General features: G+C 43.2%; 1 protein-coding gene across 4 annotated transcripts in view; it reads right to left on the bottom strand.

Annotated features, from left to right (window-relative positions):
• Nucleotides 1-18599, bottom strand: part of hspg2 (heparan sulfate proteoglycan 2) — a 217979-nt gene that overhangs the window by 110780 nt on the left and 88600 nt on the right. For 2 of the 4 annotated variants that reach the window (XM_055891736.1, XM_055891738.1), the window contains exons 4-10: nt 6343-6452; nt 5616-5674; nt 5078-5250; nt 4688-4720; nt 3539-3664; nt 3117-3311; nt 127-246 (exon numbers count right to left, since the gene is read on the bottom strand). In XM_055891736.1, coding sequence (XP_055747711.1) covers nt 127-246; nt 3117-3311; nt 3539-3664; nt 4688-4720; nt 5078-5250; nt 5616-5674; nt 6343-6452 — 816 coding nt within the window. The remainder of the gene's footprint in view (nt 1-126; nt 247-3116; nt 3312-3538; nt 3665-4687; nt 4721-5077; nt 5251-5615; nt 5675-6342; nt 6453-18599) is intronic. The other 2 variants (XM_055891737.1, XM_055891739.1) reach the window with 1 other exon arrangement.

Below are 18599 nucleotides of genomic sequence, written 5' to 3'. Positions count from 1 at the left end.
AAATCATTGTCATTAAACATTTTAACATTTGTTTCCACAGAGTTCAAAAGGAGTTTGAAAAATATGTGAATCATTCTGAAATGAACTCGTTTGGCTTCAGATCAACCAACAGGAGTGCTGACTTACGGCAGTCTGTCTCGTCTGAGTTGTCCTCGCAGTCGTTGTCTCCATCACAGCGCCACAGCTTCAGAGCACAGCGGCCGTTCTTACATTTGAACTCATTTGGTTCACAGGGAGAGGGAGTGCCTGGAGACAGACATAGAGCCAGGATCAGTGGAGTACTTCAATCAGACGCCTTGATCAGGTGTGTTTGCATTAAGCAGATGCAAAACGTTGTGTCTGATCGTGATTGTGTGTATGTGTGTATATCTGGGTTTCTGTTAGGAAATGTGGCGCCTTTCATTTTAATTCACCAGACATTTATGAAATGTACCAGATCCCTATGCATTGATTGTGCAACCTGATTAGGGCATCCACCCACTGTGCTTAGAAGGCCAGAAATTGTACATTTTATGGTAAATCACATTTAGTTTATGGTAATTAATCTTAACAGAACATGCAACTCCGATGCAACTGCATGCATCATTCTTACCGAATTCTGCTGAGAAATTTGAAGATGTTAGAATACATATGCAGCGCGTCCATATAGGGGAAACTTTCCCTAAAGTAAATTGAATTGCCAAACTGATATAGCCTAAATAGCTTACTCCTGTCCATACATAAATAAATAAAATATTTCAAAATACTGTAGGCTACTACCCCAGAAAGCATGATTTGGTCACAAAGGATAATTAGCGTAAATCACACAGCCTACAGTCAGAAGGGCCCACAATTTGGGCAGAGCGCGCTGCAAATACCAAATAGATTATTATTGAGTTGTGACTGTCAGTGAAAAGCAGAGAGATCCAGTCACGTATATGGCAATATTTAAAAATACAATCACGGAAAAACTTTTGGAAAGCGAAATGGTCATTGCTGTAAATAGAAGACAATGAAAAGTCTCCAATCTGACTTTTAACTATCAAAATAACAGTGGCCATATTCCCGGTGATGTTTAGTGTGCATATTCACTGTCTTTATCATTGGGTCAGTGCCACATTTGTTTGTTTTTGGACAATCATCTGCTCCTGCAGGTTAGACGGACATCATATTGTATTTGTGTTTCCCCTTTTCGTAGGCCCATAGTAGGCTACCTTGTCATTTTTGTCGTATTAAAAAAGATTATGCTAATGTCTCCAGTCATTTAAAACGGAGTAGAATTACATGAAATGTGTTTATAAAAGGCCAACATTTTTCTGTGATATAGCCAGCTGTCAGGGGTGGTTAACTGGTGCAGTGAATCAGGCGCAGGAGAGCAGAAATGAGTGTACAAGGTATTTAATTCCAGAACAGCACCAGTATACAGACAATACTCAAAGTGCGGAGAAATACCGGTCACTGGAAAATAACGCCGTAAATACATAACCCGGCAAACATAACCAGCCGACAAGTACCGCCATGAACAATCAATAAACACACACACTAACATGTGGGAAACAGAGGGTTAAATAATGAACATGTAATTGGGGAATAGAAACCAGGTGTGTAGAAAACAAAGACAAAACAAATGGAAAATGAAAAGTGGATCGGAGATGGCTAAAAGACCGGTGACGTCGACCACCGAACGCCGCCCGAACAAGGAGAGGGACCGACTTCGGCGGAAGTCCGACTTCGGCGCCACTACGAACATTATTTTTGATTGAGTTATATTATTAGCTTAAATTATGACTATCCAATCTAATCATCCCATTAAAAATTGTATGATATCTTACATAAGCCTGCAAATGCCAGGATGTATGGAATGCTTTATCATAAAGGTGCATTTTTATGGTAAAAATTTGCTTCCCCAAACTTGAAACCCAGGCGCCGCCTATGTTAGAATAACTGTCCGCATTTACTTATCCTCAGCCAACAAGACTAGTAAGGAACAGCAAAATCACTAGCCTATGTCAATCTACTAACCCCCATAGTAGAAAAGTTGACCTTTTCTATTGGTCAGCTTGTCGTTCTGTGCGAGAAAGAAATAGATCCCAAATTCATTCAACCAGTAGGCCTAGGCTACATCCCCAAAAATATTTAAAAAACAATGAGGTTCATGCAACCGATCAGAAGTTTAGCTTAAAATGTTGATAAACTATTATTTCTTCCCATTACCAGCTCAGCAATGCGCACAAGGCAGTAGGCTACGCCGGAATGTTCCTTCCATAATGCATTTAGCGGAAAACACCATTGTGAGGGGTTTCATTTGACAGAGATGAAAATATCCATTTGAAATGTAGAAAGAGGGGATATCTAAAAATGCAACAACCAGCATGGGATGACTAGGACTAGGATTGTTCATTTTGGCTTCTGGACAATGAAAGAAAGTTGATTTGAAAACCAATAGAATATGAGAGAAAAAGGCTACTTGTTTCAATGGCATATGGAAGTCTTTATAAAAGGCTACTTGTTTCAATGGCATATGGAAGTCTTTATAAAATAATTGTCTGCAGGTTTGGTTAGATTTAGGCTAGGCTAGGTAAGACATGCCTCAAAATATGTAGTAAAACGTTCAGGTTTCAAACAATTTAGTATATGTTTTTAAAATGCATACTGTCTCCAGCTCAATGTAAAGTGGTGTGTGACGCGCTGAAGCCTGTCTAGATGCCTTCAATTTACCAGTTGAGAAAAAGAAAATAGTAGACCTAGCTCTTTTAAATCGTGACCATGTTTTTATTTTTATTTTATTTTTACACGTGATTGCCTTTAGAATTGTTGTGCAATGATTGAGCTTATTAAAGCACATGTTTCACTCCAGCAGCAACAACCGGCTGTTTGAATGAGCTGTAGCGGCATCTCTCACGCTAAATCGACAGCTATTTCAATCAATGAATAGGCTAAAATGCATTATTTTGCAATGTGATTTTTTTTTCTCTCCCGGACAATTGACCGCGGGCAATTTAATTGATTGGTTTTTCATTTGTTTTATCGGACAAAAGTAATCTATTACTGGCTAACAGAAACACTGGTGTGTGTATATACATGCGTGCCTGCGTGTATGTACTTTGAAGTGTTAGTGGTTGCCAATAAGTGCTTACCGCATCTGAACTCGTCGCTGCCATCAGAGCAGTCTCTCTCTCCGTCACAGAGGTAGTCTCTGGGGACACACTCCCCATTCTGACAGGTGGCCTGGTCCACTTTGCAGGGCCCTGGGGGACCAGGGGGGCGTGGAGGCTTCTTGATGGGGATGGTGGTGGGAGGAGTGGGGGTAACTGCACCAGGACGGATCTTATCTGAAAACCAACTGATCTGTTAAAGACCGTTGATCCAGGGGCGAATCCTAACTTCCACCTAACTTCCATTTTCACTTTGTCATGCATTGATGCCAATAGAAGGCTAAATTCAACTTAAGTGAACATTTGAGTTGACTCTCTCGTTAGGTTACATGTTCAATTAAATGCTTGAGTCAACCATCTAGTCACAGCACAGGTCCAGATCCATTCCATAGCATGCAACTCACCACAATCCAGCTCATCACTCATGTCATTGCAATCAGGTCTGTTGTCACACAGGTACTCCAGAGGGATGCACCCCCCATCCCGACACGTGTGCTCACCCTTAATGCACGGCCGAAGGTCTGGGACCACTGAGAAACGGGTGGGTTCAAAGGTCAGACATGCAGAGCTAAAAGGCCAGCACACAACACAACGCTTCCTGTTCAAATCACATCAAATACAAGCAACCTTCCTCGGTGGAGGCTGGTGTCACTTAAAATCGAAGGATGAGCTCATTGTAATGGCTGGAATGGAATAAATGGAATGGTATCAGAATGGAATAAATGGAATGGTATCAGAATGGAATAAATGGAATGGTATCAGAATGGAATAAATGGAATGGTATCAGAATGGAATGGTATCAGAATGGAATAAATAGAATGGTATCAGAATGGAATAAATGGAATGGTCTCAGAATGGAATGGTATCAGAATGGAATAAATGGAATGGTATCAGAATGGAATAAATGGAATGGTCTCAGAATGGAATGGTATCAGAATGGAATAAATGGAATGGTATCAGAATGGAATTCCATCATTCCATTCCAGTTATTACTATGAGCCATCCTCCTTTCACCAGCCTCCAATGACCATCCTGGGTCACTGCGGGTCGTTCTGGGGCTAACAGTCTGACAGCTCACCGGACCGGAGGTGGGACATGGTCATGATGTAATGGAGATCCTTCTGAAGAAACTCTGAAGACTTTTTTTCCTTTGCAAATAGCAATATCTGTAACCTAACTCATGCCATGCAGTTCTCTTGGGCAGTGCAAAACCAAAACGTTGTCAGACTTCTGCTTCAGGTGCACACATGCAGAACATTCCTGCATGAACTCTTAACAGATTCTCAAAGACCTAATTGTCATCCTGTTCATCATCACCATCCACAAATAGCTGCATTCTGCATTCAACACACACTACAGAACAGTCATGTCACTTCTACAGCAGCTCTAGCAGTCTCCGTGCAGCAGGCATTGTTCCAGACCTGGGTTAAAATACTCTTTTGCTACTGTTCTATTGACTCTATTGTGCCAGGCAAGCTCAGTCAAGCCCAGCTAAAGTATTTGAAATGATTTCCAATAGCATTGAACCCAGGTCGGCATGGTCCAGTACAAACCTGGCACAGCCATGGGGTTCACAGGGGGCAGAGCTAGAAACCAGAGAGACAAGTTAAGGACACTACCTATGATTACCTAGCCCTCCTTTTCTTTCTTTTCATATTATATTGGTTTATTGACAGAAGTAGGTATGATTGAAGGGGAGACATATAGAGGGGAAAAAGTGAACACAAAAAATAGCCTTTTCTAGCATGATGCCTTGGGCTGGCTAGTCTAGCTTCATTGAAAGATTGTAATAAGATATAATAAATCAATGGTCAGTTACGACTTCCTAAAATGGATGCCGTAATTTAGACATCTTCCTAATCTGGATGCTCTATATTTGGCCATGTCAGCATCCTGGAAAGTCCTTACATTGCGGAGTATATATTATCCCCTGTGGTCCTTACCTTCTCCCAGGCGTCTGAACTGGAAGCCCTGGACAGAGGTGATGTAGGAGGCGATGGTTCCCTCCTTCACCACTCCATAGAGCACGTTGCGGATCTGATTGTCGTTGTTGTTGTAGTCAGAGCCCACGTCAAGCTCTACAAACACATCCACCCCATCCTGCCTCAGCATCTTCCTATACACAGGCCAGAACAGATGTTTTTTTTTAGAGAGGGACGCGGTGACGATAACCGTACAGTGCTCCAGGTTTAGATAAACGTGGGTTGGGGCATATCATTCTTTTATCTAATGTAAGAACATTGATTAGTTACACTCAGCTTACAACAGTATTTGGCGGACCAACCAGATGAGTATAAACTGAAGCCTAAGCATTAGCATTAGCTCTGGGAGCAGTCTGCAGATCTCAGACAAGGTTACTCATCATGTGAGCATGGTTCATTGAACCACCTTTGTTACACCCAGGCTAAAATAAGTAAAGTAAGTAAAAGTAAGACTGGTGGGGTTTTATCAACAGTAGCTGAAGATGAGCAGTCATCTTACTTGATGAGGACCACATTGACAGTCTGGATGCCTGGGAACCTGTTGTACTCCGACTCCAACTGTGGAAGGAGAAACAATATACTTAGATGGGTACAAACCAGCAGAGATACATTTTTGGCTACATGTTTTAACAAGTTTAACAACTTTCCTAACAAGTGTTCTAACATATGATGTAGAGTAGTATATGATACAAATCAAATCAAAGTTTATTTGTCACGTGCGCCGAATACAACAGGTAGACCTTACAGTGAAATGCTTACTTACAGGCTCTAACCAATAGTGCAAAAAAGGTATTAGGTGAACAATAGGTAAGTAAAGAAATAAAACAACAGTAAAAAGACAGGCTACACATGAGTATATTGACTCAAATTATCTACAGTATATGGCCTGATTCGCAATCAATAACGTTGTGTGGCAGACATGACGTGGCAGTGGAATGCAAGGTGTGAGAATCCTGCCCTGGCCTGTGTAAAGTACACAGTATACAGTATGTTCTGGAATAAGCCTACCGCATACAGTCCTCAAATTCTAATCTAGGCTCAAAGCTAGTTCCACTGCTTTTGTTGTTAATTCTTCCCCTATAATCAGGGACAAATTTAGACCTGGGACAACAGGTGGGTGCAATTAATGATCAGCTAGAATATAAAAGCAGCAATAGTCTGGACCTCACAGGGTTAGATTTGAATACCCGTGGTATATAGTATATATGGTTCTGGAATAGACCTACCGTGTCCACCACCGCGTCAGAGATCTCCTGGAAAGACAGTGAGGAGATGTCCTCCATGTCAGGCCTGTACACAATGGAGTCTGTGAAGTTCACCAGAGCTCTGTAGTACGCTGGAACACAGAGAGAGACAACGGTTAGTTAAACACACAGGAACCACAGCATGAACTTTTAGAGTCATTTTTCAGCAACATAATGTGCACAAAGCGACATTTACATGGGACCATCCTTTGGTGGTGTTGCCTTATTCAAAATGAATTGAGAATCAAACTTGAATAATGTTTGGGACAAATGTCCCTCAGGGAGGCCTTTGGTTCAATGTTTGCAGAAAGAAACTCACCAAACATAACTGTGGCTAAATTCAGAGCCATGTACAAATTATGGGGTCTATTTCCATATCTCAATTGTGGTCTGTACTAAAACTGACAACTGTACCACATATAGAGGACGCTTGAACAACAGGCACAAGTTAGACGTACACATGCACACATACCGTACGCCCACACATATACACACCACAGGAGGTTGGTGGCACCTTAATTGGGGAGGACGGACTCGTGGTAATGGCTGGAGCGCAATCTGTGGAATGGTAGCAAATACATCAAACATATTGTTTCCATCTTTGATGCCATTCCACGCTCCATTCCAGCCATTATTATGAGCCGTCCTCCCCTCAGCAGCCTCCACTGATACACACACAAACACACTTTCTGTCTATAACACACATGTGCACGTCAGACAGATGTCAACACTCGTCACACAAATACACACACATAGCCATAAGTGTGGACGATCTCACAATAGTACAATTACACTGTCAGCCAAGCTGGGTCACTCACTGCCTTGCTAGCTACACTTTTTTGAAAAGGTGACATCACAGTTTGAGTTAGACACTGAATAAGAGGGGAGCCCCTAGCCCCGCCCCAGCCCCGCCCCAGTCCCGTCCCAGCCCCGCCCCAGCCCAGCCCCGTCCCAGCCCTAACCCAGGCAGTAGAATTACTATGCCAACGGCTGCAGTGAAAAAAGCTCAAGTGAGTGATTCTGGAGGTGGGCCTCAACATTCCCTTTCCCTTCACAAAGTCAAGCACACCAGATGGGACAGAGAGGCTGGAGCATGGGCTCTACTGCCTATGGAGAACAGAGTTAGCGAAGCTAACCTGACCTGGCTCTATGAGTTAAGTAGGGCATACTGGTCATAATATAGAGGCTGTACTATCCATAGTGGTGTTCTACGGTCGATTTACGCAGCTTTAAAAATGTCATGTTTCCATAGACATACTGTAGGCTACTGTCATTGCTGTCTGCAAAGGCTAAGGGAGGATAACCATTTTACAACTTCGTATCCTTTTTGTCATATTATTATTACATGATCTATTTCCGTTCTAAGACATCTTCTCTCATACGACTCACAAATACACATCCTTTAAATAGCCCAGGCAGACCCCCCTCAGGGTGCACCTATTCTCACTCCCCTGCCAACCGTGTTGAGCTGGCCTGGGTCTGCCAGCTTTTGTTCAGCTTGGCCTCGATCTGGTATGGTCCGGGTTGGGGGAAGGAAGTCAATATTTGTGTTCTTTCTTACAGTCAGTTGCTACTTGCCATGGCTATATTGACGAGTCATGTTTTATGTGGGCATACCGTGAGCAGGGGTCTCAAGTCAACCAAACACACGGACATGCCCACTTCTTCCCTCTCCCTTTCTCTCTGTGGAATCACTAATGACATATTGCTAGACAACGTGTTGCTGTTGACAATGACAGCGTGCATTCATTACGCTTTAGGAACCCTGCTGTTTGATTCAATGTTGGATTAAGAGTGCCTCACACACGCTTGTGCACACATACACACGCACACACACACACATGTACGCACACGCACATGCACACACACAGGCTGCCCCATACATCCATTGTGTTGAGGCCCTGGGGGTCTGATAATGATTGTGCCAGTGACAGGACAGGCTGGCAGTAAGGCAGCTGTGTCATTATGTCTAGTGGTGAGAAGCTGCCTTCAAAACAGAGTTTAGTTTCTTCGATTTACAACAAAACATTGGCACAAGCTGGCCTGGTTCCTCCAAGATGCCTTCCACTTCTTGTGAGGAAAGGCCTTTATTTATTGAAGAGTGAACTGAAAAGATTTGGTATAAAAACCCACACAATGGGCTGACTACTGTATGTAGTGTAGAAACGCAGGCGTCAGCAGTATGGCATGGACATGGTCGACTGTGTTGGCTGTTCCACAAAGTCAGTCAGCCGGCTAAAGGACATTGTACAGTTTGAAAACAGTACCAGAAGACATGCAACATCAAATGGCTGATCAAAAAGCCGAATTTTACCCGTCGCTAATCTAATCACTTCACTGGGCACTCGCTTGGCCCTGCAGCGAACAGACACACACACGCAGTAACAGACATTAGACCTGTCTCCTCTGAGCTTTCCGCTCTGACGGCACGTTTTGGCCTGGCGAGCGCACTCAGTACCCATGATTCTTTGGTTACAGTGTAGGGCTGTGCCCTTAACGCTAACGAGGGCTCTCTCTTCCTCTCTCTGCATCTCTCTCTCTCTCTCTCTCTGAGGAGCATTCTGCTGAACACCACTCACTTTTTCCATTGGGGGAAATCCCCTGTCAAGCACCACCAAGGATGAAGAAAACGCCTGCTGATAGCGAGCGTGGGGGAGAAGAAAAAAAGGAGCCTGGAAAAATAGCATTCCAAACTCTTAATTCACAAACGTATTTAGCTATTAAAGCTGTTCAGTAGAACTGTGATGGCTTTGTGAGGCGGACCGGGCCCCTTCTGAACACACAGAGGCCTGTAGCAGGAGACAAAGAGCTGATTGAGCCGTGCGCCCAGCCTGGCCTTTAAAGCCCAACCGCTTTCAGCCCGACCTTCAACCCCACTTCTCTCCTCCCTCCCCACCAGCACCAGCGCCTATGGCAGGGGAGAGGGGGAGAGAGAGAAAGAGGGGCAGAGAGAAAGAGAGAGAATGGGAGAGAGGGAAAGAGAGAAGGAGAGGGAGGAAGAGAGGGAGAAAAAGAGAGAAAGATAGAGTGAGCAAGACCACAAACCCACAAGAACAAGGCCCAAGTCGTATTACACATCCCACCAGGGACCAGACAATATGAGACCCTCTATTTATATTGTCTCTCTCCTAGGGGTCTAGGAAGGCCAATGTGGAGTGGTGTGGGGCAGTGTGGGAAAGAGGGACACTTTCTCAGCTTTGGCTTTTAGAGAGGAACCTCTGCTACTTAACCCTACTGCTGGTGGTCAGCCAAACAGCCCTGTTCTACAGAATAGACTGCTTCAAACTCAGGAGCTCATGGGAATGACTTCTGGCCCAATATTACTGGAGCCTCTTTTGTGCTCTCTCCACAAAACACAATGTGAATGTCAAAAAACACTTCAGGGAAATGGCAGAACAGTTAACTACTATTGTCTGTTGGACTTGTCAGTTCACTATACTGACATAGAACCTACTGGCAGGAAGTGGTCCTTTCACAAAGTAAGATGGCGCTGGATGAAAGCAAAAAAGAGCTTCTGGATATCAGAACAGCGATCACTCACCTCGGATTAGACTAAGACTTTTTCTTCAACAAGCAGGACGCACAGGATGTACTTCATACACCCGACAAGGCCGAAATCCCTGTCATTGACAAGAGAAAGAGACGCAGGTATAGAGGACACAGGGCGGGGAGCCTCGTAGGGATCTGCCGAGGGCGAGTGGGAATTCTGCCCTTTCCATCAATATTACTTGCCAACGTACAATCATTGGACAATAAATTAGACGAGGTACGATCACGAATATCCTACCAACGGGACATCAACAACTGTAATATCTTATGTTTCACCTAATGGTGGCTGAATGACGACATGGAAAAGATTCAGCTAGTGGGATATACGCTGCACCGGCTAGATAGAACAGCACACTCCGGTAAGACGAGGGGGGCGGTCTGTGTATATTTGTAAACAACAGCTGGTGCACGAAGTCTAAGGAATTCTCTAGCGTTTGCCCACCTGAAGTAGAGTATCTCATGATAAGCTGTAGACCACACTATTTGCCAAGAGATTTTTCATCAAATTTTTTCGTGGCTGTTTATTTACCACCACAAAGACCGTAATGAGTCAGCTGGGCCTGCAAACTATTACGGACTACAAAGGGAAGCACAGCCACGAGCTGCCCAGTGACACGAGCCTACCAGACGAGCTAAATCACTTCTATGCTCGCTTCGAGGCAAGCAACACTGAGGCACGCATGAGAGCATCAGCTGTTCCAGACGACTGTGTGATCACGCTCGCCGACGTGAGTAAGACCTTTAAACAGGTCAACATACACAAGGCTGCGTGGCCAGACGGATTACCAGGACGTGTGCTCCAGGCATGTGCTGACCAACTAGCAGGTGTCTTCACTGACATTTTCAATATGTTCCTGATTGAGTCTGTAATTCCAACATGCTTCAAGCAGACCACCATAGTCCCTGTGCCCAAGAGCGCTAAGGTCACCTGACTACGGACATAGCACTCACGTCCGTAGCCATGAAGTGCTTTGAAAGGCAGGTAATGGCTCACATCAACACCATTATCCCAGAAACCCTAGACCCACTCCAATTTGCATACCGCACAAACAGATCCACAGATGATGCAATCTCTATAGCACTCCACACTACCCTTTCCCACCTGGACAAAACTAACACCTACGTGAGAATGCTGTTCATTGACTACAGCTCAGCGTTCAACACCATAGTGCCCTGAAAGCTCCTATGGACTAAACACCTCCCTCTGCAACTGGATCTTGGACTTCCTGATGGGCCGTCCCCAGGTGGTGAGGTAGGTAGCAACACATCTGCCATGCTGATCCTCAACACAGGGGCCCATCAGGGGTGTGTGCTCAGTCCCCTCCTGTACTCCCTGTTCACCCATGACTGCATGGCCAGGCATGACTCCAACACCATCATTAAGTTTGCAGATGACACAACAGTGGTAGGCCTGATCACCGACAACGACGAGATAGCCTATAGAGAGGATGTCAGAGACCTGGCCGGGTGGTGCCAGAATAACAACCTATCCCACAATGTAATCAAGACAAAGGAGATGATTGTGGACTACAGGAAAAAGGAGGACCGAGCACGCCCCCATTCTCATCGACGGAGGTGTAGTGGAGCAGGTTGAGAGCTTCAAGTTCCTTGTTGTCCACATCACCAACAAACTAGAATGGTCCAAACACACCAAGACAGTCGTGAAGAGGGCACGACAAAACCTATTCCCCCTTAGGAGACTGAAAAGATTTGGCATGGGTCCTCAGATCCTCAAAAGGTTCTAGAGCTGCAACATCGAGAGCATCCTGACTGGTTGCATCACTGCCTGGTACGGCAACTGCTCGGCCTCCAACCGCAAGGCACCACAGAGGGTAGTGCGTACGGTACCAGAGCGCCAAATCTAGGACCAAAAGGCTTCTCAACAGCTCTTACCCCCAAGCCATAAGACTCCTGAACAGGTAATAAAATGGCTACTCAGACTATTTGCATTGTGTCCCATCACTCCCCCCGCCAACCCCTCTTTTACGCTGCTGCTACTTTCTGTTTATCATCTATGCATAGTCACTTTAACTATTACCTCAATTAGCCAGACTAACCGGTGCCCCTGCACATTGACTCTGTGCCGGTACCACTTGCATATAGCCTCACTAATGTTATTTTCACTATCTTTTTTAATGTTTTTTTTTCTTTACTTATCTATTGTTTACCTAATACCTATTTTTTACTTAAAAATTGCACTGTTGGTTAGGGCTTTTAAGTAAGCATTTCTCTGTTGTATTTGGCGCACGTGACAAATAAACTTGATTTGATTTGCATCATTCAAATAAAAAAATGTTGGTCGCATACACATATTTTGCAGATGTTATCGCGGATGTAGTGAAATGCTTATGTTCCTAGCTCCAACACTGCTGTAATACCTAACAATACAAAACAATACATACAAATCCCAAAAATGTAAAGAGAGGTATTAAGAAATGTAGAAATATTAGAATGAGAAATGTCAGAGTCCGGCTTTCCAGCTGTAGGTAATAATGAAAGAAACGTTCTGAGCAAATATGTAAGAAATACAAAGTTGGCTAGGAGCTAGGAACAGGGCTTCCATTTCATACTACTAGAAAGTGTGTGCCCTCAGGCCTAGAGGGAAGAAAAAGTCATTCTGCTACCCAAGAATAGTAAAGCTTCCTTTACTGGCCCAAAAAGCCGACCAATCAGCCTGTTACCAATCCTTAGTAAACTTTTGGAAAAGATTGTGTTTGACCAGATACAATGTTATTTTACAGTAAACAAATTGACAACAGACTTTCGGCATACTTATAGGGAAGGACATTCAACAAGCTAAGAACTTACACAAATGACTGATGATTGGCTGAGAGAAATTGATGATACACATATTGTTGGGGCTGTTTTGTTGGACTTTTGTTGGACATTTGACATTATCGATCATTGTTTGCTGCGAGAAAAAAACATATATGTTATGGCTTTAAACCCCCTGCTACAGTATATTGTGTATAAAGAGTTGCCTGTCTAACAGAACAAAGAGGATGTTCTTTAATGGAAGCCTCTACAACATAATCCAGGTAGAATCAGGAATTCCTCAGGGCAGCTGTCTAGGCCCCTTACTTTTTCAATCTTTACTAACTGAGTAAAGCCAGTGTGTCTATGTATGCAGATGATTCAACACTATACACATCAGCGACTACAGCGATTAAAATTACTGGAACACTTAACAAAGAGCTGCAGTTAGTTTCAGAATGGGTGGCAAAAGCATTGTATTTGGGACAAATCATTCACTAAACCCAAAGCCTCAACTAAATCGTGTAATGAATAATGTGGAAATTGAGCAAGTTGAGGTGACTAAACTGCTTGGAGTAACCCTAGATTGCGAACTGTCATGGTCAAAACATATTGATACAACAGTAGCTAAGATGGGGAGAAGTCTGTCCATAATAAAGTGTTGCCCTGCCTTCTTAACAACATTATTAACAAGGCAGGTCCTACAGGCCATAGTTTTGTCGTACCTGGACTATTGTTCAGTCGTGTGGTCAGGTGCCACAAAGAGGGACATAGGAAAATTACAATTGTCTCAGAACAGGGCAGCACAGCTGGCCCTTAAAAGTACACAGTGAGCTAACATTAATGATATGCATGTCAATCTCTCATTGCTCTTAGTGGTAGAGAGATTGACTTTATCACTACTTGTTTTTGTAAGAAGTGTTGACATGCTGAATGTACCGAGCTGTCTGTTTAAACTACTAGCACACAGCTTGGACACCCAAGTATACCCAACAAGACATGCCGCCAGAGGTCTCTTCACAACACCCAAGTCCAGAACAGAATATGAGAGGCGCACATTACTACATAGAGCCATGACTACATGGAACTCTATTTCACATCAGGTAACTGATGCAAGCAGTAAAATCAGATTTAAAAACAGGTAAAAATACACCTTAAGGAACAGTGGGGACTGTGAAGAGACACAGACACAGGTGCATACACAGGCATTTACACACAAGCGCTAGCACGCGCACACTACACACACGTACATAGTAATATTGTTGTATGGTGGTATTATACATTTTGTATTGTAGATATGTAGTGGTGTAATAATGTTATATGATGTACTGTTTTATATTTTGTTTTATATGTAATGTAAGTGCCTTAATGTGGTTGGACCCCAGGAAGAGTAGCTGCTGCATTGGCAATGGGAATACCTAATAAATACAAAAACAAATACAGGGTGACCATGTCTGTCGGCTCCATCTTGTGTATCTCATTCGGGTGGACCAATCCATGTATCAGTTCAGTCATGCTTAGTGCTGGAACTAAAACTACAACCCTAACAAGGCAATAAGGGAATATTGAAAGTAATTATAGTGTGAAATATGTAACATGATTTTCAGGGTGAAATTACAAACGGAGACACATCAAAAAATAAAATAAAACCTATTTTGTCCCAGTTGTTTTTAGCTGAAATGCTAGTGCTAGTGTCATAGGTAGAGAGAGAAAGCTATGACATGATGGAATAACCCCATCATTTTCCACTGGCATCAGAAAACATTACAGCCTGCCTAAAATGGAAAAACCTTCAGACTGGACTCAAACTTCACAATCCCAAGAGTCCCAGGAATGGTGTCTAGAGTGAATGTGGAAATGAGAGTGCATTGCTGAACAGAACAGACGATGATTCGATATGCCAAGGTATTTCAATAGAGAGTATAAGGAAAATAGTAGCAGTAGAGATAGAGATCAGAGAGAATTAGAGATCAGAGCGCATTGGACTGTAGTCTGCCTGGTCTGGGCTTAGAATGTCCCCCGGAAAGGAAGGTTCCACCACCGGTGCTATGCTAAAGGGGAGTAGAGTGGGGGGTGGAGGGTAGAGGGCAGATGGGAGTGATGTGGGATCGAAGATAAGGGTCAACGATATGGGTCAAAGATAAGGGTCAAGGTGAAACAAGAACAAGTGAGACGAAGCAGGAAAAAGGACAGAGTTAGTCAAGGTTGGTGGGTGCGGAACGGAGTGTGAGGGGAAAGAGAAAGAGAAAAATAGAATGTGATGATTAGAAAGAAAAAAAAAGGTATCTCAACAGAAAAACATACACAACTAAGAAAAAGTCCCTATTCAGACTGAATGAATTGCGAAGAGGGACGAGCTTGTGGAAATTGGCAATCGGAATGTGTGAACAGTGTTAAAATACCTTGTAGGACACAAGGCCAAGTCTTTGAGAACCAATGTGAGATGAATAATCCTGATTTGTGAAATATTGCATATGAAATGTATTGAATATTAGTTGCAGTCTATCAGTATATCTGTTACATTCCACTGTCTTTAACATCTAGTCCCATGATACATGACAGATACATTCAATGAATATCAGAGCACACACTAATAACATTTCGTAGTTGTAGGGAGCTAAAGAAGTCCCTGTTAGGCAAGTGGTATTTCTGTTTCAGCTGTTCAAAAGACATAAGAACTCCCTCCTCATAACAATGTTCCAGAAGAGTGATCCCCTTATCAGACCATGGTCTAAAGTTACTATTCTAGAAAAACATAGGGATCAATCTATTGTTCCATAAAGGGGTTTTAGGGGAAAGAAATCCCCCTCGTCTGAACAGCTCATGCAGTTTGCACCATGCCAGGACAGAATGTATGATTAAAGGGTTGTCTGTGATGGTTTTTATAGATTTTCTGTCCCATTTGTAAAACAATTCTGCCCCAGTGTCATCATTTACCATGAGGGAGAGGGACCATTGTCAAACCACTGAGCTAGAAACCTAGACTGTGCAGCCCAGTAGTACATCCTAAAATTGGGGAGGTTTAAGCCCCCTTGACTGTAATCCAGGGTCAGTTTATCCAGGCCAACCCTAGGGGTTTTGCCGTGCCAGATAAACCGTCTGGCCAGCTTATCGAGAGAGGAAAAGAATGCTGCGGGTACAGGGATAGGGAGAGATTGAAACAAATATAGAAATCTGGGCAGGACATTCATTTTAATTGCATTTATTCTACCCAGTAGAGTGAGAGGCAAGTCCATCCATTTACAAAGGTCACCCTCCACCTTTTACAACAAACTGGCCAGATGGAGTTTATATAGGTTGTTCAGGTTACCATCCACCATTATGCCCAAATATGTGAAGCCCATAGGCGACCATCTAAAAGGAAACTTGTGCTTGATGGTATGATGGTCAAAGACAGACAACGGTAAGATTTCACTTTTATCAAAATTGACCTTATATCCAGAGAAAGAACTATAACACTGTAGTAGGATCTGCAAGTGAGAGAGGGAGTGTTCTGGGTTTGTTAGAAATAAGATAGCCTCAGCCAACGGTTCGATGGCGAGGGCAAAGAGCTGGGGTCTAATTGGGCAACCTTGTCTGTTCCCCCTATAGAGAGGGAAAGAGGAGGAAGTAATCCCATTGGTAGCAATCCTAGCTTTAGGAGATTTGTAGAGTGATTTTATCAAATTTACAAACACGCTACCTAAACCAAACTTTTCCAAGACGCGAAAGAGGTATGGCCATTCAACCCTATCTAAGGCCTTTTCAGCGTCGAGGAAGAATGCGACACTAGGTATTTTGTTTTTGTTAGCAAGGTGAATTATATCAAAGAACCTTCTGAGATTATTGGAGGACAGTCTATTAATTATGAAGCCAGTCTGATCTGGGTTGACCAACAGGGGAAGACATGACTCCAGTCTCTTAGATAGCCTCTTGGTGACCAGTTTACAACCTGTGTTAAGGAGAGAGATTGGTCTATAGGAGGTGCACTTTAGCGGGTGTTTCCCTTTCTTGTGGATTACAGTAATCACTGCTTGAGAGAAAGACTCTGGAAAGCAGTTGTCTTCCCCTGCTTTTTTAAGTGCCTCTGTAACGGATGTGAAATGGCTAGCTAGTTAGCGGTGGTGCGCACCAATAGCGTTTCAACGTTACGTCACTCGCTTTGAGGCCTTGAAGTAGTGTTTCCCCATGCTCTGCAAGGGCCGCGGCCTTTGTGGAGCGATAGGTAACGATGCTTTGTGGGTGACTGTTGTTGATGTGTGCAGAGGGTCCCTGGTTCGCGCCCGGGGCGAGGGGACGGACGTAAAGTTAAACTGTTACACCTCCATAAGGTTGGGGACCAACAGCTCTCTAAATTCTTTATTGAACTCTGGAGGGAAGCCATCCTCCCCAGGAGATTTATTAGAAGGTAAGGATTTAATGGGCTCCAACAATTCAGGAACTGAGAACTGTTCATTCAGGCGCTCTCTGTCTTCCTCTGACAGGCATGGGAGGTTGAGAGTGGAGAGAAAGGAGTCGATCTCTGATAGATCATCGCTTGATTGGGAAGTGTAGAGGTCTTCGTAGTATTTCTTAAAAGTATCATTAATTTCAGTAGGGTCGAAATATATCTCATTAGTAAGAGTTTCTATAGCATTAATTGTCCTCTTACTTTCCTCTGCTTTCAGTTGCCATGTCAATACTTTGTGTGCTTTCTCTCCAAGCTCGTACTAACGCTGTTTTGATTTAGTGATGGCCCTCTCAGCTTGATGTGTTCAGAATATTATATTTAAGTTTTTTATTTATGAAAAGCCTGTACAGATCTTTAGTCTGGCCTCTTTGGTAGGTTTTCTCTAGCTCAGAGATTTCAGATTCAAGGACATTCAGTTCCGCACCGTGTTTTCTCTTCAGCCCTTTAGTATAGGAAATGATCTGTCCCCTCAGACAGGCTTTCAATCTGTCCCAAAGAATGAAACTGTCAGGAGCGGATTGTTTGTTTGTCAAAGTAAAAATATTGATCTGAACTTTGATGAATGCACAAAATTCAGGTTGCTTTAGGAGTGTAGAATTTAGTCTCCATCTATATGCTCCATTTACCTTGGTAGGAAAGGAGATTGATAATACCAGAGGAGAATGGTCACAGCAATCTGGGGAGATACTCGATATCTAACACTCTATGAAACAGTTGGGTCGATAGTAAAAAGTTATCTATGCGTGTGTGTGTCTTGTGTGGGTGTGAATAAAAAGAGTAGTCCCTATCCTGTGGGTGCAACTGTCTCCAGATGTCTAGTAAATTAAGATCTTTCATGAATGATATGGTGAGCTTGCCGGCTTTGGTAAGAAGTGAGGGTTTATCAGAGGACCTATCAAGAACTGTATCTAAACAAAAATGTAAATCTCCTCCAACCAGTAACCATCCTGGTGGTGCTTGAGCAACCTGAAGGAAGACATTCTGAATAAACATATGGTCATCGAAGTTAGGAGCATAAATATTAAATAGGGTCCAAGACTCCGAAAACATATGTCCCTGCACCAAAACAAAACTGCCCGATAGGGATCAGAGATGGTGTTGTTGACGCAGAAGGGGATGTGTCTACTTATCAAAATTGCAGTTCCTCTTGCTTTGAAGTTAAAAGAGGACGCAAAAACTTGTCCTACCCATTCCCTCTTCAATTTCTTGTGTTCACTGGCTGTAAGATGTGTTTCTTGTAAAAACACAATGTCAGCCTTTAATTTCTTAAGGTATGTATAGCCTCTTTTCCTCTTAATCGGGCTGTTAAGACCTTTTACGTTGAATGTGACATATTTTAGTGGATTAAGCATAGGTTGGGTTTCAAATATGTAACCGAATGGAAATCTCTCATATGTAAATAGTCAGGAAATGTTTCAACTTTAGTTTGAATACTGAAGTGACCTATGTGTCTCTTTAGGAAGGAAACAACAATAAACATAGAAAAATAAAAAAACAGAAACCCCAC

Source organism: Salvelinus fontinalis, chromosome 31 (genome assembly GCF_029448725.1).
Source record: "Salvelinus fontinalis isolate EN_2023a chromosome 31, ASM2944872v1, whole genome shotgun sequence".
NCBI lineage: Eukaryota > Metazoa > Chordata > Actinopteri > Salmoniformes > Salmonidae > Salvelinus > Salvelinus fontinalis.
The sequence above is the reverse complement of the archived record's forward strand: the minus strand, read 5'-3'. Positions and strand labels throughout refer to the sequence as shown.